Here is a 26,187-nt window from a genome sequence, read left to right as displayed (position 1 = left end):
AGCTCTCTTTGCTACCTGCCTTCAAGCCACCCGACGTCTCCCGGATGAATTTAGATTGAGGTGGGTTTGGAAAAGAATTTAGACCCGATGCGGCCCACTCAACCCCAAGCCATAGCCCCCAGGATCCAGGGTAGGATTGCGAGTTCCCAGCCCCACTCCCCACTCCTCGGGTCCCAGTGGCGGGTGAGTCACCCGAGCGCTCCCTACATAGACTTCTCGCGCGGTGGCGCGTACCAACGCCGGACCGCAGGGGGAGGCAGCTCGGCCGGCGTCCTCCCAAAGCCGCGGCGCCCCCTCTGCGTTGGCCACGGAATGGAGGTCCCGAGGTTTTGAGCGCCGCGACCCAGGGCGGGGCAGGCAGGGTGGGCCTGTGGTGGCTCTGTCCCCGGACTCTTCAGGGACGTCTCTCCCTGCATTGCATTTGGTACGCTCCAGCAGAAGAGGCCAGGCCCAGCCCAGGCGGTACAATAGGGTTGGGCCGCGGCCGGGACTGGGCCAGCGCCGGGCACAGAGCAGGATCTCGGCCGGAACCCACAGACAGTGGGCGGCCGGCGACCCCGAACCTCGCAGGCCACCAGCCTCGACTTTCCGGGAGCGTCGCCGCCTCCGAGTCGTTGCCCGCCTGGCGGGCCCGGCGTGATGCTCCGCGGGACCCCTGTCCTGGCTTCGGGCCGCCGCCGTCGCCGCCGCTAAGACCCCAAGACCCCCAGTGACGCCGCAGCCATGGAGAGCGGCCCGCACGCGGAGCCGGGTCCCAGTGCACCCCCAGGTATGCCGGGAGTCACACAGAGGCGAGGTGGGAGGGAGGTCCAGGGCCGCCTGGAGGCCGAGGATGAGGCCGGCTGCTGGGCGGGTACCCCTCCCCCGCCGCGCCCTCTGACCACTTGGAAGTTTAAAAATAAAGGCTGCGGTGGTGGCCGGGGCTCGGGGCCACCGACGCATCTTCTGACAGCTGCCCCCTCCCCCACCCCGGGTGCCAGGACACACTGGGAGGCGGGATCCACGGGGACCAGCTCGGGAGTTTTGGAATGACCCTTCCACCGCAGCCCAGTGCCATCTCGCCTTCCCTACCCCCACCCCTCTTCTCCATCCACCCCAGGCCCAGAAGATCGTCTTCTAATTGAGCTGGGGCATCTGTCCCTCTCCCCATCCCGTGTGTACACGTGTGGCCCTAGCCTGAATGTGTGTTGGAGGTCCAGATTCTCGGGCCTGGCGCCCTGCATACCGAAGCCTAGGTCCTAGTCCCTCCACTCCCAGGCCCTGGCCCAGACCTCTCCCCCACCCCATCCGTCCAGCTGCCGCGCAAAGGGCCTGTTGCTGCTGCGAGCCGGCCTGGAGGGGAGGGCAGAAGAGGGGGAGGTCTCTAGTGGCGGCTGCCAAGTAACCCGCCGGATAAAGGCGAGGGGGAGGGGGAGGCGGCATTGTTTGGGGCGAGGGCGGGAGCTGGGGAGTGGGCCGCCTCCCCAGCAGCCAGGCCTACTCCGGAGCCCACCCAGCCTGATTTGGGGAGGAGGGGGACATAAGTAAATCTGCTTGTCCTGCCCGCCCTCGTGCCCCGCAACTGTGGGCCTGAGTCTCGCATTGCAGAATGAAGTGAAGGTTCCTGGTCTGGACTCCCTGGACCTGCCACATCATTCTTCAGCCTGAGCTTTTGGATACCTCCCCCCTTTCTTACAGAACACACACATACACGCACACTCACACTCGCACTCTCCAGGCTCCAGACAACCAAAGCTCCCTTACCCACCAGACACCCCACCAACTACCATTGCCTAGGACTTCTGCAAATCCCATTCCATCTAGGAGCAGCTGATGAGGGGGTGGGGACAGGTTTCTGGTTGGCCTGGTGGTGGAGGGAGGGCTTTTTCTCTTTCTTCCTGGAAGGGGAGGGAAGAACATGATTACTGAGGACCCAAGTTTTGTTCCCACTGACTCAGGGGGGAGGTGGCCCTGTCCCCACACCTCCATGGAGTCCTAAGCCTAATCCCAGTCACCTCCCTGCTCCCTGGGGCATGGGACCTGGATGAAACAGTGTCTGTGGGTGCGGAGAGAGCCCGAGACAAGGTGGGGCTGCTTGGCTGTGGGTGGGCTCCTCCCCATGCCAGCATTGGTGTGTGGAATGGACCCTGTAGGTGTGGGAGCTAGGAGGCTAAGGAGAGGAGGCTACTGTCAAACTGGTGGGTTTTAGGAGGTGTGTAGACTGCTGGAATCAAGGGTGTCTGCATCTGTTTTGACTCTTCTGATCCTGGGAGGGTATACCCAGGGAGGCCCTGCCTGGTCCATCCATCTTCTTATAGACCCTCTGTACCTAAGAGTTCCCTGGCACTGGAGTATACATGGAGTGGATGGAGTGGTGACCTAAAGGGCTAGAGAGGTGCTAGATTATAACTAGGACACTTGGGTGGGGGTATAGACTGAATGTGAGGATATGATGGGATTCTGAGCTGCTTCAGGGTCATAAGTGAGGGCAGGGAGCTGCCTACAGGGTCCTGGATTGGGAAACTCTTGTTTACGCAAGGGTCTAAACGGAATTATATGAGAACTTGAATCAGGATGGTGGCTAGTCCCTACACAGAGAGAAGCTGAAGGTGACAGGAGTCCCAGTGAGACAGGGCTTCCTGGGAATAAATGTCATGCCCATAGCATGTGCCCTGGGAGAGTCTGAGACGTGGGCCTGAAACTCTGAGTGCACGTGTCAGGCCCCTTGCCCCCATGTGCACTTGCACAGGGAGCACTAACAGCAGGCAGCATGGGACTGGGGAAAGTATGGCTCCTGCTTTGGGGATAGAAAACCTGGGTGGAAATCCCAGTTAGATGGTTACTGACTACTGGACTAGAGCAAGTGATGACCTCCTGGAGCCACAGTCTCTGCCCCTGGAAAATGGGGTCGTGTTATCAACCATGTGGGGTGTGAGAGTTAGAGATGATGAACCTGAAGGAACCTGGCACACAGACACCCACAATAAAGTGTTATTACCATTATTGTGGTTAGGCTCATTGGAACTGGTGCCAGGAGGGAGGGATGAAATATGGGGGAGGTGGGGGTGGGAATTGGGAGGTAGTTTGTTTCAGAGTGTAGACTCTGGAATCAAACAATTTAAATTCCACCTCATAACACTACTGGGTGATTTCCGGTAAGTTGCTTAGCCTGTCTCAAGTTTTCCCATTGATAAAATGAGAACAATGTTAGAAATGATCTCATAAAGACATTAGGATCATTAAGTGAAATGAATACTTCAAATTCTTAGTCTAGGCCCTTGCGTGGAATTAGTTCTCAATAAATGCCAGCACTTTGATTTTTGTTGGTATTATTTCTAATTCATTCAGAGGCCCGAGGAGGAGAAGATGTGATGAATTAGAACTTCAGGAGGCAAAGAGGTCAGAGGGCCAGGGGAGGGGAGTGCTACACAGACATGTGACAATAGGAGTAGGAGAAGAGCCCCAAGAGGTGCAGACATCCTGCACTGTGCTGACGTGCCACTGTGCAGCTTGGTATTGGCTTGGCTGACATAGAGAACAGAGTCCCTACCCCGGCTCAGCCGGAATGGGGGACATTCCTAGCCTGGTGTAGAGGGGAAAGCAGGGGATGTTCACCTGGAGGGAAGCCATGTGTAGTGGTGATACAGTGGACAGTGTGCTGTGCTTGTGGAAGGCTTCGTGGAAGAGGAGGTATTTGATGTGGACCTGAAAGGACCAGTAGAAGCTGGGATTGGCACAAGGGGCCACAACTCTTCATACATCAGCTAGCCTGACTGGCACCTCCCACTGTCCCTCCTTGGGCTGGTGAGTCCTGAGGCCTCTGATGAACCCCTAGTCATGCATATGCAAATGAGGAGGAGGGGTGTTAGGTCAGCTTGGCTCTCCTCCCCAAGATGGGCACCTGCTCTTGGTGGGGCAGAGGTGAGGGAAGGAGCTGGAGGCTAAAAACCAGACTATAGTGGTGGCATTTGAAGGCTATCAGGCAGGTCTCAGGTCTGACCAAGCCTGGAGGAAAGCAGCTGGAAACCATGTCCTTGGGTCCCTGCTGGGCCTTGGGGCCAGGGAGAGAGCCAAAGAGCCGGGCTCAGATAATGCAGCTTTGTTGGCTGGTGGTTGCTCTGCCTGGCACCCCAGGGCACAGCCTCCAGTGTTTCCTCCATCACCTCTCAGCTGTGGCTCTGCCCTGAGGGGAGCAGAGAGCCTGGTAAGGGGGTGGGGATCAGTTTTGCTGCCCTCCCTCAGTGCTCCTCACCAACTGTAGGAGAAGATGTGACACAGACTCCCTGGTAATCCAAGTTATCTCCCCTCTATTGTCTCCCACTCCTATTTGTTAAGGGCCTTCACTGTGCCTGGCATAATGCTCATCACATTATGTGCATTGTCTCATTTTTTTTTTCTCATTATTTCACAAGACAATCCCATGAGTAGAACTGATATTATTCCCATTTTACAGATGAGGCCCAGAGAGGCAAAGTTACTTGCTTCCAGTCACACAGGAACTGGCAGAGGCAGAATTTGAACTCAGTCTGTGCACCAAACCTCTATATCGATTTATCATTGCTAAGCTGGCTAGTGACAGGGTCTAGCCCATTTCTCTTCCATAACTGGTCTCCTGAGGGCGTCTTGGTCTTGGGGACTGCCTGATCTTTTCTGTGGCAGGTAGAGGTAGAGCCAGCACAGCCTCTGAGTTCCCTGTGAATCCTACTTAGTTGGAGTCTGAGTAAGTTGGACCAGAAGGCAGTCACAGCCCTAGTGGCAGTTACAATCTAGCTCATGGGCCATCCCTAGATCTTGGCCTAGGGCTGGACCCTGCCCTCTGCCTCTGGGCCTGTGCCTGGGTTTCCCTGCTCAGACTCAGGGAGGGACTTGGTGGAGCCCAGGCTGCGGGATGGGGTCATTTCCTGCCGCCTAAAATAACAGGAAGTGGGTGCTCCTGATTGGAGGCTGGAACAATGGCCGCCAGCTGGGCCAGAGCGCTCCTTCAGATCTGCAGTGTCTGTAGGGCTCCTGGCTTTATTGGGCTTTCTCATCCACGGAAGCCTCTGCCTGGCCCTGGTGCCCTGTAGCCCAACTGCTGGGGCAGGCTGTGCCCTCCCAGTCACTCCAGGCCAGGAGTGATGCTGCCCCTGAGAGTCTCCCTGTCCCAGTCCCACATTTAGGCTTCCCCAGCTTTGTCCTTCCTACCCATCCCTCATTCTTCTAGCCCAGACATCTCCAGAAAGCAGGGAAACCCAGGAAGCTGCCCCATTGGATAGCAGACTGAGGGGTAGAGACTGTCACCCCAATGGCTTCCAGACCCCTTTGCTACCCACCAAGCTGCGTGGCTTAAGCAAGTGTCATAATCTTGCTGAATCTGTTTCCTGATGTGTAAAGTGGGGTGTTGATAATATCTGCCTTATTAGGCCTGAAGACGGAATGAACTAACGAGCTCAGTGCAGTTTGCTGGGCCTGTCACAAGCCCAGCATCCCTGTCGCCAGTCAGACTTTCCCCAGGCCCAGGTGAAAGGGAGGGCAGACGTGACCGGGACGAGGCTGGATAAATATATGGAGTATCTGTGCATATATGTGTCTCTAGGTTTCCCTTGTGCTCAGAGGGGGTACCTGGCTCTGTGTATGTCTGTCTGTCTGTCTCAGGATGTGTGTGTGTCCCTGTGTGTTGTGAGAGAAAGCAGGACATGTGTCCACTGTGCAGCCAGGTATGCTGTTGGTGCCTTTCCCGTCTCTGGTGTGTCCTTGTCCGTCTTGCCGAGTGTCTTTGCCCTCTGCCTGCTTCTCTGTCTTCATTTGTCTGGTCTGGTGTTGTCACCTCAGGAGCCAGGAGGGCTCTGTTAGAGGTCTCACTTGTCTCATGCCTCTGCCTCCTATGTGTTCTCCTCCTGGGGTGCTGTCTGGACCCCCTCTGCTCCCCGCTGTTCAGGTACCTCCCTCCCTGTCTCCTGGTGGCCAGCCTGGGCAAGAGCCTGCCTTCCCTGCATTCCTGTGCTCTGAGCTCAGTGCCTCTCTGCCCCACCTGCACCCTGCACCCTTTGCTTTTGTGGGGGGAACCTCCCCGGGAGTCGACAAGTCACTTCCTTCTTTAGGGAACAGGCAGTGCCTCGGGGAGGGGTGATGTGACCATATACCAGAAACAGCGTGACATAAGGGTTTTGTCATTAGACAAAGCTGGGTTCCAATCCTACCTCTGACTCCGACATGAACAATCCACTTATAACTTGTCTGAGTAACAGTTTTCTCACCTGTAAAACAGGGGCCATTTGTGGTACTTTCCTTTTGGGCTTGTCATAAGACTTGACTGAGACAGGGAAAGTGCCTGTGATAGGACTTTAATAAATTAGTTTGTTTTGTGGGGCACAGTGGCGAATGCTTGTAATCCCAGCCACTAGAAGCTGAGGCAGAAGAAGGAATTCAAAGTCAGCCTCAGCCACTTAATGAGACTCTCAGCAACTCAGCAAGAGCCCGCCTCAAAATTCAAAACAGGATGGCATGTAGCTCAGTGGTAAAGCCCCCTGAGTTAAATCCCCAGCACCTCCCCCAAATTAGTTTATTTCTCTTCCTGGATTTAGGAGCAGTAGCTGTCAGGGTATGCACAAGATGCTGATATGACCATGACATTTAGGGTTTAGAGAGACATTTGGGCCCGGAGCAACTTGGGACCTGATTGCACTGTCTAGACAGCCTTTCACAGCACCTCCACCCATCCACCCAGCCACCCACCCATCCATCCACCCATCTACCCATCCATCCATCCACCTATCCATCCATCCACCCATCCATCCATTTATTCATCCATCCAAGTATTCATTAGCAGACACAAGCTCCTACTCTGTGCCAGGCAGTTCCTGTATGAGGCTCTGGGGTTGCAAAAGGATCAAGACGCAATCTCTTCTCTGGATCTCACACTGATGGGGGAAGAGGAAGGGAGATTGAGTTATCAGTGCTGTGACAAGACTGGGTAAGGCAGGGCAGCACATCCCTTTAGTCCCAACGATTTGGGAGGCTGAGGCATGAGGATCATGCCAGCCTCAGCAATTTAGTGAGAACCTGTGTCAAGATGAAAAATAGAAAGGGCTGGGGATGTGGCTCAGTGGTAAAGTGCTCCAGGGTTCAATCCCCAGGACCAAAAGAAAAAAGAAATGCAACTGTTTGGCCCAGCAGGAGTTGATTGGGTAGGGTGAGGGAGGGCAGGAGGAAGGGACTTCAGCTCCAGAGGGTGGTGTGGGGAGCTAGTACCCCAGACAAGTCACAGCATTCCCCAGGACTTGGCCCCAATCTTTCTGCAGACCCCAAATGCAGTCTCTTTGGGGAAGATAGGACTTTTTTTTGGTACCAGGGATTCAATCCAGGGGCACTTAACCACTGAGCCACATACAAATATTTTATTTAGAGAGAGACATTTTATATATATATATATAATTTTTTATTATTTATTATAATATATATTTACTTTATATATATATTTGTATTTTTTTTTTTATTTAGAGACAAGGTCTTGCTGAGTTGCTAAAGCCTCACTAAGTTGCTGAGGCTGGCTTTGAACTCCTGCCTCAGCCCCCTGAGTTGCTGCGATTACGGCCATGTGCTATTGCGGCCCAGCAAGACAGGACCTTTTTTAAAAATAATAATAGTGATAATAATAATTTTTAGTTGTAGATGAACACAATAACTTTATTTTATTTATTTATTTTTATGTGGTGCTGAGGATCAAACCTAGTGCCTCACTCGTGCCACTGGGCTACAGCCCCAGCCCCAACTCAGGACCTTTTGACCCCACAATTGCAACCAGATCCTGCACCTTTGCCCTGCTAATGCTCTTTGTGCCAAGAAATAAATACAAACTATCTGTCTCTTATCCAGTTCTCAGCAAATACTTCTGGTGGATATCAACGTAGCAGAATAAAACTGACAGTGCTTAAAACCTCAAAATCTGGCATAGACCAAAAATAAGATAAAAATTAAGTAGCCAAAGGACACATTTCTTTTCTTTTTGGTACTGGGGATTGAACCCAGGTGTTTTTTACCACTGAATTACATCTCCGGTTCTTTTTTTTTTTTTTTAATATTTTTTAGTTGTAGATGAATACAATACCTTTATTTTATTTATTTTTATGTAGTGCTGAGGATCAAACCCAGTGCCTCACACTAGGCAAGTGTTCTGCCACTGAGCCACAACCCCAGCCCCATCCCAGGTCCTTATTTATTTATTTATTTATTGGTGCTGGAGATTGAACCCAAGGCCTTGTACATGCGAGGCAAGCACTCTACCAACTGAGCTATGTCTCCCCCAGTCCTTTTTTAATTTTTATTTTGAGACAGGGTCTCACTAAATTGCTAAATTGCTGAGGCTGGCCTTGAACTAGCAATCCTTCTGCCTCAGCCTCCGGATTCTCTGGTATTAAAGATGTGCACCAACATGTTCAGTGAAGGATCACATCTGATGACAGAAAATGTAAATAATGAGAAAGGACTCAACAATACCTTATAGATAATTAACCAAGGAGTTAACTTGGTTTAATACAATTTGTTTGCGATAACACTGTCCCAATGATATTTCATGAGAGTTGGCATCATTCTGAGGAAACATTTGTATTCGGGGTCAACAGTCTGCCAGGTCACAAGAGGAGTTCCAAATGCCCTGTTTGTCTCCTGAGAAGTTTTTCTTGTTCAGTTCTGGAGGAAACACTCAGTATTATTTTTGTTAACTTCTACCTGAGTACTTTAGACCAGGAAGCAGCCCAGACTCTGTTGAGATGGGGTTGTTCTGCTTCCCTTGGAGTGTTTGTTCTTTTTGCAATAAATTGCTGCATGGACCTACTCTTCTTTAGGGTGAAACTTTCCCTTCATATGCGCCTGCATTATGCCAGGGCCACCTCACGGCACAGCAGCATTTCCCATTGTTTCTGTGGACCTGGTACAATGGGAGCTGCCGGGCATGCAGCAGTGAGCAAAGCAGAGGTGCCCTAGCCCTTCCTCACAGTCTAGGAGGGGGCTGACAGTGACAGTGCTCCAGATAAAGGCACATGAAGCCACAAATGTGTACAGTGGAGGCATTTATCCTAGTCAGAGAGGCCACAGAAGGCCTCACCAGGGAAATGATGACTAAACAAAGATCTGAAGGGTTAAGTAGGAGTTAACAAAAAGAAAAAAGAAGGGGAAAGAGCATGTGCAAAGGCCCTGTGACAAGGAAGGAGCTTGGATGATTATCAGAGTTAAAGAAAAGGTCAGTGTGGCTGGAGTTCAGAGAGCAAGAGAGAAGAGAAGGGTAGAAGAGATTTAAGATGTATGGTGGCGGGGAACAGGGACTTCAGAACTGTGCCAGGCTTATAGATCCGATTGAAGCATTTTGCCTTTATCTCCAGAACAATGGGAAGGCACTGACTGAGAGGTCTCAAGTGGTGAAGAATAACCTATTCAGATCTGCTTTAGAAAAACTTACTGTGGCCTGATGCTGATACCAGCAACTCAGGAGGCTGAGTCTGGAGGATCTCAAGTTCAAGGTCAGCCTCAGAATTAACAAGATCCTGTCTCAAAATAAAAAAAGGAATGGTGATGTAAAGTGGTAACGCAGCCTTGGATTCATTAAGCAGAACAAAAATAAATAAAATAAGAAGGAAAGAAAAGATCACTCTGGTTGCTCAGGAGAGAGCAGCAGTAGGTGTGGTAGAACAGGACTTTGCAGTCCTCCAAGTAAGAAGGGAGACGATGCTCCCTCCAGGGTGGGGTTTTTAATTTCTTCATTCCCCGATTATTTGTGGAACAGCTATGTGCTAGGCTCTGTTGGCCTTAGAATTAGGGCACTTAACAAAATAGGTAAAACTTTGTGCCCTCATGAAGATTATAGTCCAGCAGTTGGAGAGTGTTCAAATGGGGTTAGCAGCCAGGCGTGGGGCTGTGCACCCCTAGTCCAGCTGCTCGGGAAGCTGATGTGAGAGGCTTGCTTGAGCCCATGAGTTAGAGACCAGGCTGGGCAACATAGCTAGAACCCATTTCTAAAAAAGAAAAAAAAAGTAGTAATGGTGGTTGAGATTATAGAGAAAAATGGAGTAAAAAAAAATAGACAGTGGAAAAGGAGATGGAGACTTTCACTGCAGTTCATAGTTTTTTGTTGTTTTTCTTTCTTTTGGTACTGGGGATTGAACCTTGGAGTGCTTACCACTGAGCTACATGATTTTTTTTTTTTTTTTTTCGTTTGAGATAGTCTTGTTAAGTTGCCTAGGTCCTCGCCAAGTTGCTGAGGCTGGCCTCAAACATTCTGATCCTCCTACTTCAGCTTCCCCAGTCACAGGTATGAGCCACCATGCCCAGCTGTAGTTCATAGTTTTACTTATTTATTCGGGGGTGAGTGCCGGTAATTGAACTCAGGGGCACTGAGCCACACCTCCAGCCCTATTTTGTATTTTATTTACAGTTGCTTAGTGCTTTGCTTTTGCTGAGGTTGGCTTTGAACTTGAGATCCTCCTGCCTCAGCTTCCTGAGCCACTGGGATTACAGGTGTGCACCAATGAGCCCGGCTTCCTAGTTTTAAATAAGGAGTCAGAGAAGGCTTTGTGGAAAAAGATATTGGAGTGAAGATCTGAAGAAGGTGAGGAAATGAGGTCAGCAGAATATGGGGGCAGTGACTTCCCAGCAGAGAGGACACAGTAAGAGCTGGAGACACTGAGCAGGTGGAGGAGGGAGGAGGAGATGAGGTCCAAGAGGCCGCAGGCTCCAGATGGAGGGAGGATCCCCTGAGTCTCAGAGGCCATGGTGATGACTATGGGTTTCCCTCCCCACAAGATGGGGAGGTTGGGGAGGATTTTGTCTGGGAGTGACATGATCTGACTTATTTTTAAACAAAATCACTCTGGTTGCCATGTTGTGAAAAGAATGGGAGCAAAGAGTATTGTAAGAAATGATAGTAGCTCAAGTCGAGGTGATAGAAGTGGAGATAGAACTGATTGGATCTGGGATATACTTTGAAGAAAAAGCCAAAAGAATTTGCTGAGAAATTAGACATGGAGTATGATGTAAGAAAAGAGTCTGAAACAACTCAGCAGCCTGAGGAGCTGGAGGATGAAGTTGCCATTAACTGAGCAGGGGAAAACTGGGGGAGGCGCAGGGTTGGGGGAAGAGGAGCCTGAGTTTGGATGTGTTAAATTTGGGGCATCCAGGGGTGTCAAGTAGGAGTTGCATGAGCGAAACTGGTCCTGGAGGGAGAGGTCTGGGCTGGAGAAACAAATTTGGTTGTTGTCAGCAGAGGGATGGTATTTAAAGCCCTGAGTCTGGATGAGATCACCAGGGGAGAGCGTGGGGACAGAGAAGAGGTGAGTTCCATGTGCAGCTGAGCCCTGGGGCAGGCAGCTGGAGAGGTTAGGAAGTTAGGGAGGGGTCAGCAGAGGGGGCAGAAGTCCCAGGCAGCAAGGCAGAAGGAAACAGGGATCTCTGGTCTCCAAAGCCAACTGAGGGGGTGCTTGAAGGAGCAGTGAAGGGTCCACCTGTCCAATGCAGCTGACAGGACAAGGGTGGGAAAGGGCTCATGGACTTAGTGGTGTGGAGTTCACTTGAGAAAAGCCTGGTCACTAAGCAGTGGAGTGAAGGCTGGACAGAGTGGGCTCTTTGGTAGAGGTCAGAAATAGACAGATTCTTCTGGCCTGGTACTGCTTAATGAGTCCCTGCCAGGGACCAGAGGTGACATACCTTCTCACATCTATACCAACAACTCGGTGAGGAAACTGAGGTTTGCACAGGTTCTGAGTTTGCCCAGGGTCCCACATAGAGCCGGGATCTACTCAGGCATGTCTGAGTCTGCAGCCTAAGACCTTTCCACGCCCAGGGCACGTCCCTTGCTATAGGCTGAGCTCCTCCCAGCCTCCCTGCACAGGACTCATCTGGACCTACTTGGGGATTCACTTCTTGCCTGGGTGGTGGGTGTGAGTTTCCTAGGTGTAGACAACAACGCCTACCAGTTTTCCTTGCAACACCTGCAGCACGCACAGGTGCTTGGATAAGGGCAATACATAGGCCTCGCCCTCAGCCTTTAAGCTTGATACTCACACACCCAGACTTTGGCCCCAGACAGTCCTGGGTTCAAATCCTTATTCTGCCACATACCAGTTTTATGACCCTGGGCGAATCAGCTAATGGGGTGCCTTGGTTGCCTCACTGTATGATGGGGTAAGAGTCTGCCTCTCAAAGTGGCTGTGTGGCAGGGTGCTTACTACTCACTCAGTGGTTGCCACTAGTTTTGTTGCCCTTTGGCGTTAAAGAGTTTGCAACTGCCTGGGAAACAGGTTGGCAGTGACCAGGCCTCTGTCTCCAGCTGGTAAGGGGACAGCCGATGGCCTGTCTTGGGGCCTAGGGGCCTGGCAGAGTTGGAGGGATCACTGGGAGACAGGGCCTCAGCTGGGGCTCTTACTTGGAGCACAAGAAGCTGGAAGGGAAGGAATGAGCAGAAGCCTGAGACAGGCGCAGGAAGGTCCCCTGCCTAAGGGTGTGGGTTCTAGTGATAGATGCTGGGTTCAAGTCTAGGCCTCTTCATTTACCAGCTTTGTGACCTCAAATTACTCTACCTAACCTCTCTGTGCTTTACTTTCCTCTTCAGTATGAAAGCGATGTTTCCTGAGGATTAAAACAAGTTTGTGTAAAAAGCACTGCACACACATAGGAAGCTCTTGATGAATATAGTACTGTTAATGGTTAGTGAGTGACACTCATCACAATACTGTGAGGTAGGTAATGTCTGCATTTCATAGGACAGGCCTTGTGGCACAGAGAGGGTCTGTCTCTGGCCCAAGGTCACACAGTGGGGAACCAGAATTCATATTTGAATAGTCTAGCTTCAGAGACCAAAACAACCCTTAGATTCCCACCTCCCTGAGAAAGGCATCTTGATTCCAAAGACATCTTCAGTCACCACTGAACTCCCAGGAATGGGAGTTTATCTCACACACAGAGGGTCCGAATTCCCAGAACAGGGCCCTAGTGTAGTGGGCCAGGCCCTCAGTAAAAGCAAAACATGCTTCCCTAGATGCACCTTCACACAGACACTGTCCTGCTCTCTCGGGTTGGTGGTTGTGTCCCCACCCATCTCATTGGTACCCACAGGACAGCAGCAGATGGCATCAGGGCTCAACATGCACAGGATACTTTTTTTTTTCAGTACAGGGGATGGAACTCAGGGCCTCACCCATGCTAGGCAAGCACTCTGCCACTGAGCTACACCCTCAGCCCTTCTGGGTTTTTATTTTGAGAAGTTGCAGAGGCTGGCCCAGAACTTGTGATCCTTCTGCCCAAGTTGCTGGGATTATAGGCGTGCAGAGGATTTCTTTTTTTTCTTTCTTTTTTTGTACTAGGGACTGAACCCAGAGGCACTTTACCACTAAGTTACATCCCCAGCCCTTTTTGAATTAAGGGGGGGGGGGTAACCAGAGATTGGACTCAGGGGCACTTGGCCACTGAGCCACATCCTTGGCCCTATTTTTGTTGTTTTTGTTGTTGTTGTTGTAGATGGACACAATATCTTTATTTTATATGTGGTGCCAGGGATCGAACCCAGTGCCTCACTCATGCTAGGCAAGCGCTCTGCCCCTGAGCCACAACTCCAGTCCCTCCTCAGCCCTATTTTGTATTTTACTTAGGGATAGGGTCTCACTGAATTGCTTAGCTCCTCGCTGTTGCTGAATCTGGCTTTGAACTCGCGATCCTCCTGTTTCAGCTTCCCAAGCCACTGGGATTACAGCGTGCGCCACTGTGCCTGGCCTGTCCTTTTTTGTTTTTAAATTTTGAGGTAGGGTCTTACTGAGTTGATGAGGGTCTCACTAAGATTCTGAGGCTGGCCTTGAACTTGCAATCCTCCTGCCTCAGCATCCCTAGTGGCTGGAATTAAAGATATGCACCACAATACCAGGCCAGAGAATACTCTTTGAGAGTCCTGGAGGCATCACAAGACCCACAGGAAAAGGGAGTGTAGTATTATTACTGACACAGGCATTGTGCTAAGTACCCTACTGTCATCCCCACTAGCTTGGGCTCTTTATACCTGTTTAGATATGAAAACAGACTCAGAGAGGTTGAGTGGCTTGTCCAAGGTTGCCTGTGGAGAGGTAGGACTTTCCTCCCTGTCTGAGGTGGTGAAATCAGAACTGGGCCTTCAGCTGCCTGACTGCAGCTTGTCTTTCCGCTGCCCCTTGGCATGCACGTGTACACATATGTACATGCATATTTGCCAAATTGTTTGTCTTCCTTACTGGGCACTTTGGTGTCTTGTATAAGGTTCATGAAATATTCATGTCTTAAAAGAAGAAACTGAGGGCGGCTGGGGAAAAAAAAGAAAGACTGCAAAATAGATGTAGATGGAGCTGGTTGTCCGCTGCACTGGGGACTCCAGCAACACAGGCATCCCACTTGTGCCCATGCTTCTGTTCTTCCTCCCAGTCAATCCCATGTGCCCTGAACAGGTACCCTCTATGAACCAGACCTTGGCCTGGGCACTGAGGCCCAGAGGTAGAGTGGAAGGGTGAGGTTAAAGACATGAAAAACAGTCATTACCATTTGGTACATGAACAAGGGCTTCAAACTTTCTCTCAGTTTTTCCAACACACCCTCCTCCTTTCCGCCCGTGCACATGTTGTTCTCTGCCAGAACCCTCTTCTCCTTGCTTTGCCAACTCCGACTCATCCTAGTGATCTCAGCTTGGCTGCTGCTTCTTCAGGAAGCCCTCCAAATGCAGGTCCACCATCTCTGCCGTGCTGCTCAGGATGTGGTGCTTACCCTCTCCTGGAACCACCTTGCTATTTATTTGCCCTGCCGAAGGGCACGCTCCTCAAAGTCGGAGATTCTGCTGTTTCCCCACCATTATGTCATTAATGTCTGGTCCACACTGGCCCCGACAAATGAATAAGTCCACTGGGCAAGGGAGATAGCTTTGTATTGAACCGATGGTCCAGATATACAATTTGACCCTCACTCCTCTCTTGTGTTGGTCTTTCAGCTATGATAGCAAGAATCCCCCCAGAGCCAAGACCTTCTCCAGAAGGAGACCCTTCACCCCCACCACCGCCACCACCAATGTCAGCCCTGGTCCCAGACACTCCCCCGGACACCCCTCCTGCCATGAAGAATGCCTCTAGCCCTAAACAGCTCCCAGTGGGACCAGAGAGTCCACCGGGGCAGGTGATGCCTAGGCCAGCCCTCCTGCAAGAAGAATCCCCTTCTTCAGAAGCAAAAAGCAGGGGACCCACCCCACCAGCCACAGGCCCACGGGATGCCAGGCCTTCTCGAAGGAGTAGCCAGCCATCCCCAACTGCAGTGCCAGCCTCCGACAGCCCCCCCACCAAGCAAGGTATGTGTGAAGTCCCCAGTCTTGGGTCCAAACCCCTTGGCTCATGTTCTAGCACTGAGCAGTGCCGCCTGAGGGAACCCCCTTTTCCTTGGAGAAGATGAAGGGGGAGAGGGGCAGGACAGAAGGATCCCCAGGCTGACTGCTCCTTGGGGAGACATTTTGACCAGCTCATGTTCCTTCTAAGATGTAAAGAAGTCGGGAGAGAGGCACAAGCTGGCAAAGGAGCGGCGAGAAGAGCGGGCCAAGTACCTGGGTGAGTGTGGAGGCATCGTCATCCCCTTCACGGTCATCATCACCTTTAGCATCCTGTGAATGCTGCTGCTGCTGCTGCTGGAACGCTTCATGTGCACTCTGCTTGTCTCCTTTAACCCTCTCTGCCCATTTTGAGGCTCAGAGAGATGAAGTCACAGCTAGTATAGTAGCTGAGATTCAAACCCAGAGGCCTCATCGCAACCCAGATCCACGCTCTTAACCACATTACATGGATATCTGTCCAGTCAAGTCAGATGGGGATCTTGCATTGAAGAGCCCCTTTCTCCTTCAGTTCCGAGAAACCGGAGGCCAATGCTGGAGAAATAGGCCTCCCGTGAAGCCTGTCTTCAGGAAGCCCTTCAATGTGAGAGGGGGTCTGGGAGTGGAGGCTCCACCTAGGCAGGCAGGAGAGAGACTACCTGGGCTAGGGTCTCAGGGAGGTGTCTGGCCCATACCTACTGCAGAACCCCTCACAGGCCTGGCTCCTTTTCCCCTCACAGCGGCCAAGAAGGCAGTGTGGCTGGAGAAGGAGGAGAAGGCCAAGGCCCTGCGGGAGAAGCAGCTCCAGGAGCGCCGCCGGCGGCTGGAGGAACAGCGACTTAAAGCCGAGCAACGCCGAGCTGCCCTGGAGGAGCGACAGCGGCAGAAGCTGGAGAAAAACAAGGTGCATAGGTGCTGGTTGGTACTGGGCCTGCACAGCTCTGCACGCTGGGGCCTGCATGTCCTTGTACTGGAAGTTGTATGCACATGGGTATTCATGTCTCCACGGGTCCCATCTGTGACCCTGGGCCGCCTTTGCTCCCCTACATGCCACTGTGGGTCCCTGTGATTGTGCCTGTGTGTGTGTGTGTATGTGTGTGTGTGTGTGTGTAGCATAGGTTGTGTGTATGTGCCTAGCACTGCCATATGGGTAGATGCCTGACCCTGCCAGGTGGCCTCAGGCTAAAGGAGAAACATCCCCAAGGTCAGGACCCTCCCTGCCAGTGGGACATAGCTCTGCCTAGGAGCTCTAGGCAGGGAGAGTCCCACCCCATCCTCAGAAAAACAGCTCAGAACACCCAGGAAATGACTCAGGCACAGTGAAAAACTCTCTAAGAAGTCCAAAGGGATCTATTGCACATATCCTTAATCACAGCAAGGATTCATTAACCCTGGTTACCTGCAATGAGTCAGGAAAAGCTTGGGTAGGGGGAGGCACTGTCACAGGAGAAATAAGGCTTTCTCTTAGATGTGGTAGATGATTCTGAGCCCAGACTTCTCTCCAGGAGCGCTATGAAGCAGCCATCCAGCGGTCAGTGAAGAAGACGTGGGCTGAAATCCGGCAGCAGCGCTGGTCCTGGGCAGGGGCCCTGCACCACAGCTCCCCAGGACATAAGACCAGTGAGTGGCCTGGAAGGGCTGATGGGTGGGTGGGCGAGGCTGAGGCCTGGCAAAGTGGGGAAGGGGCCAACTTCCATATAAGGAGGTGGTGGCTCCCTGCACCAGGTGTGTCTGGCTTCTTGTGACTTGTGTCTTCTGGAGTGGTCTGTAAACCGAATCGTCCCTTCCACTATCAAATCAGAGATGGATTCTCTCCATTTGGTTTGCTCTTCAAACCTCTGTCATTTTAGGAGTAGTCTTCTTTCCTCCTGTCAATTACTATTAGTTGATGATACATAAAAGAGGATTTTAATGCCCTGCAGACACTGGATATTTAAAGAAAACTGTCACCCCCTCTCTTGGAAGGTAGATTTTTGTCTTTGAGTTCTCTTCATGTAGACTCATCATAGATTTTGGTCTGATTCTTTGCCAGCATGTATGTACCACTGTGTTTGGATGTCTTTATGCAATGGCAAAATTCAGTATTTCTAGCTCTTACCTTCTAACGTCTGTGCTCATGGATCTGTTTTGTGTAGCTTGACGTGTTTGCAATGGTGTATTTGTGGCCTTGTGTACCTCAGTGAGGGCTCCTAAGTCAGACAGACTGGGGCTCCAGCTTTGGCACTTGTGCTGTGACCTTTAACTTCTCAACATCTCACTTTCTTCATCATGAAATGGGGATAACAATACTACTTGCCTCCGAGATTGTAGGTAGATGTTTGGAGAATCAAGTGAGGTAACAGGTGTGTGGTGCCCAGCACAGTGCCTGGCACATGGTAAGCATCCATGAATGCTAGCTGTTATAAATATCAGCCATGGTCAGGTTGCTTCAGTGTGTTCATGCTTTATGTGCATCTGGGTCTGACACATTGTCTGCTATTCGTGTTTCTGTCTGTGCATGTCTGCACACACATGTGCATATGCATAAGTACCTACCACTCTATATGCCTGTGTCTGCATGTCTTTGTCTTTGTGTGTCTGGATGAATATGTGAATTTGTGCTAGTGATTGTGTGTGGGTTCTTCTGTTCAGAAACGTCTGCATTGTCCCAGTATGTGGGTGTTGTATCCATAGTGCCTTGGCTGGGCAGTGTCAGCAAGTGCCAATGCTGGGAGGTTGTGGGGAGGGGTTGCAGCACCCAGCCTAGGGAATGGCTTCCTTTGGTCTGGCCAGGAAGGCTGTAGTTTTTCTAGAGTCACACCATTTCCTCCCTCTGCTCATTCTCTGTCGGCTCCCCCAACCCAAGTTGTCTCTGATCACCTACCTCTCATCCTCCTCCTCCCAGGGCCAAATCTGCCTCCTCCTCCCCATCCTAGCCTGCCCACTCCTCCCTCTCCCACCCTACCCTTGGAGCATCCTGCATGGAAGGCCTCAGTGCCCCCCCTGGCTCCTGTCTGGCCCGGCCCTAATGCCGTGTCTTTTCCCCTCCAGGTGGGAGCAGGTGCTCCGTGTCGGCAGTAAACCTGCCCAAACACGTGGACTCTATAATCAACAAGCGGCTCTCAAAGTCCTCTGCCACGCTCTGGAACTCCCCCAGTAGAAGTAAGAGAAGGCCCAGCCTTCCCCCTCTAGAGCCCCTTGTAGCCCTACCAGGCCTCCTCCAGAGCCAGCCAGAACATCTGTCCCTGGAGCCCTCACAGACTCCAGGTCCCCATCCCCATTTGATCCCAACCAGGGTGTTATGCCCTTCTGGGGAGCCGGCATTTGGGTCTGGACCCTGAGGACAGAGTTGTGCCCTGCAGGAGAGGAGAACAGAGACAAAGGACAATGGCCCACAGGGCAGAAATCCTGGCAGGAGCCTCAAGAGCAAGTTGGGGTGGTGGCTGAGAGTGGGAATAGCCTGGCAGCCTTATCCCCAACCACAGCCAGCTGGCCTGGGCCAACCCGAGACAGATGGCCTTACCCCCATGTGTCAGATTGGCCTGGGTGCTGTGTGGGGGTCATTCTGGCTCCACCCTGGAGGTCCATACAACCCTGCCCCACTCTGCCTTCAGAGCCCCAGCCAAGGCCTTGGCTAGTTCCAGAGCTGTGGCTAACCAGGGTGGCACAGTCCCTGCGTTCCCACCATGCCCTGGTGCTTACATATGAAAGGAGCCATGGTAGGAGTTATTTATAAGTTTCTTTAGCTTTTATTTGGTTGCTTTGTTGCCTAGCAACCAAATCAGCTGCTGCACCAACCCCACCTGACTGATGCTTAAAAATAACCCAGCAGCTGAGGAGACAGAGCAGGATGGCCTAGGGCAGCCAGGCCCCCTAGCAGCCTTACCCTGGCACAGGACTTCTAGAGACTGGATCAGAGGAACCAAGGATCCTTGCTGTCCCAAATGCACAGGCTCATGCCTGCCCCAGACCAGTACTCTGAGAGCAGAAGAGGCAGGACCCTACAGAGGGACATGGAAGAGGTGGATTGGGTCTTCCACCAATCCTGCAGGGCTGCTTCTTATGCTCACAGTTCCGAGCCACTTCATCTGGGGACAGTGGTAGGCAGAATCCTGAAGCCATGCAGGGTGTTACCCGGGGAAGTGTTTTCTTGTCTGGGTAGGCAGTGGAGGTCCAGATCTCAGGAAGGACAAGTGTGGCCCCGTGTGACTCAACAGGAGATTCATTCTGGATGAGAATCCTTGGGCTCATCTTGAGGACAGTACCTGTCCCCTCCTATACCTCCGCCTGTAGTGACCTGCTTGGTGTTCTCCCCCCAGATCGCAGCCTGCAGCTGAGTGCATGGGAGAGCAGCATAGTGGATCGTCTGATGACGCCCACCCTCTCTTTCCTGGCTCGGAGTCGCAGTGCGGTCACTTTGCCCCGCAACGGCCGTGACCAGGGTAGGGGCAGCGGCTCTGGGAGACACCCCACAAGGGGCCGGGCAGGGGCCCGCCTCGCACCTGGGCCGCACCCCGACCGCACTCATACCTCCGCAGCCGTGCCCGTTTGCCCGCGCTCGGCCTCCGCCAGCCCCCTGACACCACCGTGCAGCGCCCCCCGGAGCGTGCACCGCTGCACCCCGGCTGGGGAGCGCGGAGAGCGGCGCAAGCCCAGCGCCGGGGGCAGCCCCGCTCCGGTTCGCCTTCGGCCAGAGGCCTCTCCGGTGAGTGGCAGTGCAGGTGGGAACAGGCTGCCTGTACCCAGGAGCGGCACTGACCTCAGCACCCCTTCTCCACTCTCTCCTACCCTCCCTGCCAGGTGCAGAAAAAGGAGAAGAAGGACAAGGAGAGGGAAAACGAGAAGGAAAAGAGTGCCCTGGCCCGGGAGCGCAGCCTCAAAAAGCGCCAATCGCTACCTGCAACTGTGCGGACACGTCTCTCTGCTGGCACCACCTCTGAGCTCAGGTGGGTGCAAGTGGTGGGCGGGCCCTGCACCACCCCAGGCCATGCATACACACATTCATTCACAAATACTTGCTGGGCAGGCACTCTAGAATGAAAGTTTCTTGGGCATTTTTTTTTTTTTTTAGTTGTACTTAACACAATACCTTTTTTAAAAATATTTTTTAGTTGTACATGGACTCAGTATCTTTATTTTGTTTATTTGCTTTACTGCTGAGCCACACCCCAGACCCTTCAGGGCAAGTTTGTATTTTCTCCTTTCCCTTTTTCTTTCTCTTTCCTTCTCTATTCTCTCTATCTTGCTCTTTTCCTTTTCCTTCCTTTCTCTCCCTCTTTCTTTCCTTTTTTTTTTTTTTTTTTGTACCTGAGTTTGAACTCGACCACATCCCCAGCCCTATTTGGTATTTTATTTAGAGACAGGGTCTCACTAAATTGCTTAGCGCCTCACTTTTTCTGAGGCTGGCTTTGAACTCTAATCCTCCTGCCTCAGCCTCCCTAGCCCCTGGGATTGAGGTGTGGGACACGGTGCCTGACCTCTTTCATGTTTTGATTACTGAAGCATCTCAATACTTAAAACAGTGCCTGACACTATGGTAAGCACTTTGGTGAGCTAAGTCAGGTTTAGTTTTTGCTCTCACTGAGAGTATAGGCTAGGGGCTGGGGTTGTGGCTCAGTGGTAGAGTGCTTGCCTAGCATGTGTAAGGCACTGGGTGGGTTTGAAACCTGGAACCACATTAAAAAATAAATAAATAAAATAGAACAAAGGTTATTTGATCTACAACTAAAAAAAAAAAAAAGAGTACAGGCTAGGTGGTGGTGCACCCCTGTAATCCCAGTGGCTAGGGAGGCTGAAGTAGGAGGATCAGAGTTCAAAGCAAGCCTCGGCAATGGTGAGGTGCTAAGCAACTCAGTGAGACCCTGTCTCTAAATAAAATACAAAATAAGGCTGGGGATGTGGCTCAGTGGTCGAGTGCCCTGAGTTCAATCCCCAGTACCAAAAAAAAAAAAAAAAAAAAAAAAAAGAGTACAGGCTAGAGGGGTTGGGGTGGGGCTGGGGCTCAGTGTCAGAATGCTTACCTAGCATGCATGAGGCACTGGGTTCAATTATGAGCACCACATACAAGAAAAATAAGCAAATAAAATAAAGGCATTCTGTCCATCTCCATCTACAACTACAAATTTTTTTTTTTTTTTTAAAGAGTACAGGCTAAGGGGGCTGGGGTTGTGGCACAGTGGTAGAGCGCTCACCTATCATGCACGAGGCACTGGGTTCTTTCCTCAGCACCACATAAATGTAAAATAAAGATATTGTGTCCACTTAAAACTTAAAAATAAATATTTAAAAAAAAAAGAGTACAGGCTAGGGCTGGGGTTGTGGCTCTGTGGTACAACACTTGCCTAGCACCTATGAGGCACTGGGTTCAATCCTCAGCACCACATAAAAATAAATAAACAAAATAAAGTTATCGTGTCCATCTATAGATTATATATATGTGTGTGTGTGTGTTTGTGTGTGTGTATACACCCAAGAGTACAGACATAAATCAAAAAAATCTCACAAGTCAGGGCAGTGTCACAGGCCTGTAATCCCAGTGGCTTGGGAGGCTGATGCAGGAGGATCACCAGCCTCAGCAAGTTAGTGAGGCCCTAAGCAATTTAGCGAGGCCCTGTTCTTAAATAAAATATAAAAAGGGCTGGATGTAGCTCAGTTGTTTTGCACCCCTGGGTTCACTCCGCAGTAACGAAAGAAAGAAAGAAATCTCACAAATGATATGCAGTTACAAACTGGAGAGTATGCACTAAGAGGAAATGATACAGTATTGTAAGAGCAAATAGGTGGGGAGTGCTGACCTAGCCTGGGGGAGGGACATTTCCATGAGGAAGTGACGCTCAGAGTGGTGTGCATGCTTGAACACTCTCTGCCCTCCAGTTCTAACCCTCATCTTTTCTCTCAGCTCCAAGTCCAAGGCCCGGCCATCCTCTCCCTCCTGGCACAGGCCTGCCTCCCCCTGCCCCAGCCCAGGGCCAGGACACACTCTGCCCCCGAAACCACCGTCCCCCAGAGGCATCACCGCATCACCCAAGGGGCGGGTTCGGAGGAAGGAGGAGGCAAAGGAGAGCCCCAGCACAGCAGGGCCAGAGGACAAGAACCAGAGCAAGAGCAGGGCAAGTGATGAGAAGGAGCCAGCAGCTCCAGCCTCACCAGCACCCTCACCTGTGCCCTCGCCCACCCCTGCCCAGCCCCAGAAGGAGCAGCCCACAGCAGAGATCCCTGCAGGTGGGCATGAAGAGAAAGTGGAAAGCGAGGGAAGCCAGCTTTGCCTGCATGGGAGGTGGTCAGGGGTATGGGCCACCAGAGATGCCTGGGGACTGGTACAAGAAGAGGGGCTGAGCTGGGGTTGTGGCTCAAGTGATAGAGCGCTGGCCTGGCAGGCGTGGGAAACTGGGTTCCATCCTCAGCACCACATAAAAATAAAAACTAAAGATACTGTAGCCACCTAAAAAACTAAAAAAATAAATATTTACTGCCCCCAGCAGGTTCAGCCTTCAGAACACAGGCCACTCAGTGTGGATGGTAGCAGTTTAGTGGTGGGTTACTTTGAGGTCCAGGAAGCAGGGGTAAGCTGGGGTGGCAGAGGTGCCTGTACGGATGTGTGCTGACTCGCTGGTCTTGGCTTCCCTCCAGGTACTGCTGTCCTGACCTCACCCCCAGCGCCGGCTCCCCCAGTGACCCCTAGCAAACCCATGGCTGGCACCACAGACCGAGAAGAAGCCACTCGACTCCTGGCTGAGAAAAGGCGCCAGGCCCGGGAGCAGCGGGAGCGCGAGGAACAAGAACGGAAGCTGCAGGCAGAAAGGGACAAGTAAGTGTGCCCTCGGGGACTGAGGGGGCCCTATGTGGCCTGGAGAAGAGGCTCAGACTGAGCCTCATTTCCCCTGTCCTTCAGAAGAATGAGGGAGGAGCAGCTGGCGCGGGAGGCCGAAGCCCGGGCACAGCGAGAAGCCGAGGCCCAGAGGCGGGAGGAGCAGGAGGCCCGAGAGAAGGCGCAGGCGGAGCAGGAGGAGCAAGAGCGGCTGCAGAAGCAGGTGCCCCAGCTGGCGGGAAGGCCTGGGAGGGAGGAGGGCTGGAGCCAGGTGCCCAAAGCTCACTGGAGACTTTGGCAGAAAGAGGAGGCCGAAGCCCGGTCCCGGGAAGAAGCAGAAAGGCAGCGTCTGGAGCGGGAAAAGCACTTCCAGCGAGAGGAACAGGAGAGGCAAGAGCGTAGAAAGGTGTGTGGGGAGCCCTTGAGGCTCACGTGGGCGTGGTCTATGTACTGGGCGTGGTCTGCATCTGGGTTGGGTGGTGCTAATTGAATGCAACCAGAGAGCCCAGCCCAGAGTTTGTAGAAGGTGGGATGAGGACTTGGGGCCAGTTCTGATTTCTGGCTTGAAAAGGGTTGTTATGAGCTGGGGGTGGTTGGTGGGAGGTTGGTGGGAGGTTTAGGATTAGGCTGGGGCTTGGGCCTAACTGTTTGGGGCCTCCAAACAGCGTCTGGAGGAGATAATGAAGAGGACTCGGAAGTCAGAAGTTGCTGAAACCAAGGTCAGGATTCTGGGTTGGGAGTAGGGATTGGGGAGAGGAGGGGAGGAGGATGTGAAAGGCATCCAGAGAAGGAGGGAGGCTGTGGGGGAGGCCCAGATGGGGAAGACTTGAGGACCACAGTCAGATGGGTCCAGATAGGCCTTGGATCTGACTGCTGTTCCTCTTCAAAGCAGAAACAGGACAGAAAGGAGGCAAAATCCAACAATTCTGACCCAGGTAAAGCCCCTGTCCCCCTTATCTCCATCCCTTTTGCTATCCCCAACCTCCAGCATCATTTGCCAGCCACTGGCCAATGACCATTCCTTCCCTGACATAGATTCTGTGAAAGTTGTAGAGGCTCGACCCTCAGGGTTGCAGAAGGAAGCTGTGCAGAAAGAGGAGCCAGCTCCCCAGGAGCCACAGTGGAGGTACTAGCTCCCAGCCCTAGGGACCCTGAGCAGGAAGGCAGCCTTAGGCTGGACCTGGGGGGTGGCCTGGGGACTGGGAGGCAAGGTGCTAACTGGGGCCCCCTCATTCACAGCCTGCCAAGCAAGGAGCTACCTGGGTCCCTCGTGAATGGCCTGCAGCCTCTTCCAGCACACCAAGAGAATGGCTTCTCCCCCAAGGGACCTTCTGGGGACAAGAGTCTGGGTCGAACGCCAGAGGCAATCCTGCCCTTTGCAGAGGCAGAAGCCTTCCTCAAGAAAGCTGTGGTGCAGCCTCCACAGGTCACAGGTAGGGACCCCTGGCTCCTGGACCCAGATCCAACCCTCCAGCATCCCTCTCCAGATCCCCCAGCCCTGCCTTCTCTTCTTAGAGCTTTGCAAGAGGCTGTCCCTGCTGCTCCCTGAAGACCCCAGGAGGCAAGCTTTTCCCTGACTCTACCCTTCCTCCTTTCTCCTAGAAGTCCTTTAAGGGGTTGCCTTGGATCCAGGCATGGCTGTGAGGGCTCCTCTGCATCATCTACCAGGATGTCTGGAGGAGAAAGAGACAGAACACAGATGGAAGTGGCCTGGGCCCCTGGGGGTGGGTCCTCTCTGTTGTTAATCTGCACCTTATAGACTGATGTCTCTTTGGCTGGAGCCAGACCCTGCCCCTCAGTGCATTTGTGTGCTCACACGCGCAGACACCCCCCATACACACACATACACTCACAGCCTCTCTGGCCTCCCCCCTGGGGTAGGGCCATCTGTAGTATTTGCCTTGGTTTGGTGGGGTACAGTGGATGTGAATACTGTAAATAGCTTGTGCTCAGATGCCTCTGTGTGGAGGGGGCAGGTGCAGGAGGAAACCCTCCTTCCAATGCTCCCTGGGGAGATCTTCCTCTCTCTATTTAACTGTAACTGAGGGAGAACCCAGGCCTGGGAATGGGGGGACACCTTGGGCCACAGGATACTGGTTGCTTCAGGGGAACCCATTCCCCCGCCCTTGCCTGGAATCAGTGTTATTGCATCTGATCAAACTTCTCCAGAAATAAAGTGAGAATAATTCTGCCAAACCTGTCTATCTTTGGAGCTGGCGGTGAGGGTGGGAGTAGGTGGATTCCTGAGTTCTAAGAAATGAAGGGGCCTAGGGCCTAGGGATACCTCTCCCTACCTGCCTGTACCAGTCCTAGACCCCCTGCTCTATAGTCTTTCAGTCTGCTCATGAATTCATTCATTTATCCATTCATTCAACAAATATTGTCACATCTACCCTGCATTAGGCCCGGGCTACACAATGTAGATGCAGTAGTAGGAAAAGATGTAACCTTTGTCCTGTGTGTTACATCTAACAGTAAGCACCATAGGCATTGTGGGCCACCTACTCGACATCCATTGCCGTCACCTCTTCCTCATTCCACACAATCCTGATTTGTTCAGGTACCCATCTTCCTCCTAGACCCCACCCTGTGCTTTAGCGGATCCAAGCCCCAGAGATCAGTCATGATTGTGGTGAGCCAAAAGTGATGGCCCCAAGTCCCTTGTGAGCTATTGATTAGGCATGAACAATTCCAGCCAACAAATGTGAAGAGAATCCACTTGGGGGCTTCTGGAAAAGGCTCTCTCACTTGAAAGGAACCACAATGTAGCAGCCACCCTCTAAGATGATCTCCCAATGTCTCCTGGCATTCACATCCTTTTGTTGTACCACATTGTACCAGGGTGGGGCCAAAATACCAGTAGAATACTGCAGAAGCAATGGTGTGTCACTCTGAGACCAATCTGTGAAATATACTGAAGCCTGTTGTGGTTGCTCTCTCTCTCTCGGGTCACTCACCCTGGGGAAGGCAGCTGCAGTCCTGAGCAATCTTGTAGAGAGGCCCACATATCAAGAAACCAAAGCCTTCTGCCAGCAACCATGTGAATAAGCTTGGAAGCAGATCTTCCAGCCTAGGCCAGCCTTCAGATGACATC

At 52.2% G+C, this 26,187-nt stretch overlaps 1 protein-coding gene across 9 annotated transcripts; it reads left to right on the top strand.

The window, feature by feature from the left end:
• Positions 1–439: 439 nt before the first annotated feature.
• MAP7D1 (MAP7 domain containing 1) lies at positions 440–25,289 on the top strand. 9 transcript variants are annotated; one of them, XM_081306207.1, is made up of 18 exons: positions 442–769; positions 14,945–15,295; positions 15,480–15,548; positions 16,048–16,211; positions 16,813–16,927; positions 18,338–18,448; positions 19,606–19,728; positions 19,825–19,991; positions 20,093–20,232; positions 22,185–22,507; positions 22,916–23,093; positions 23,178–23,316; positions 23,395–23,499; positions 23,759–23,812; positions 23,983–24,028; positions 24,129–24,219; positions 24,333–24,526; positions 24,696–25,289. In XM_081306207.1, exons 1-18 carry the CDS (start codon positions 724–726, stop codon positions 24,704–24,706), a joined length of 2,427 nt encoding a protein of 808 aa, XP_081162333.1. In that variant the 5' UTR covers positions 442–723; the 3' UTR covers positions 24,707–25,289. The 9 variants fall into 9 exon arrangements, with proteins under 9 accessions (XP_081162328.1, XP_081162333.1, XP_081162332.1 ...); XM_081306206.1 differs by having other exon boundaries at positions 20,087–20,232; positions 23,181–23,316; XM_081306204.1 differs by having other exon boundaries at positions 443–769; positions 20,087–20,232.
• The last annotated feature ends 898 nt before the right edge of the window (positions 25,290–26,187 follow it).

Source organism: Spermophilus citellus (assembly GCF_964194105.1).
Source record: "Spermophilus citellus genome assembly, chromosome: 9".
NCBI classification, from domain to species: domain Eukaryota; kingdom Metazoa; phylum Chordata; class Mammalia; order Rodentia; family Sciuridae; genus Spermophilus; species Spermophilus citellus.
The sequence above is the reverse complement of the archived record's forward strand: the minus strand, read 5'-3'. Positions and strand labels throughout refer to the sequence as shown.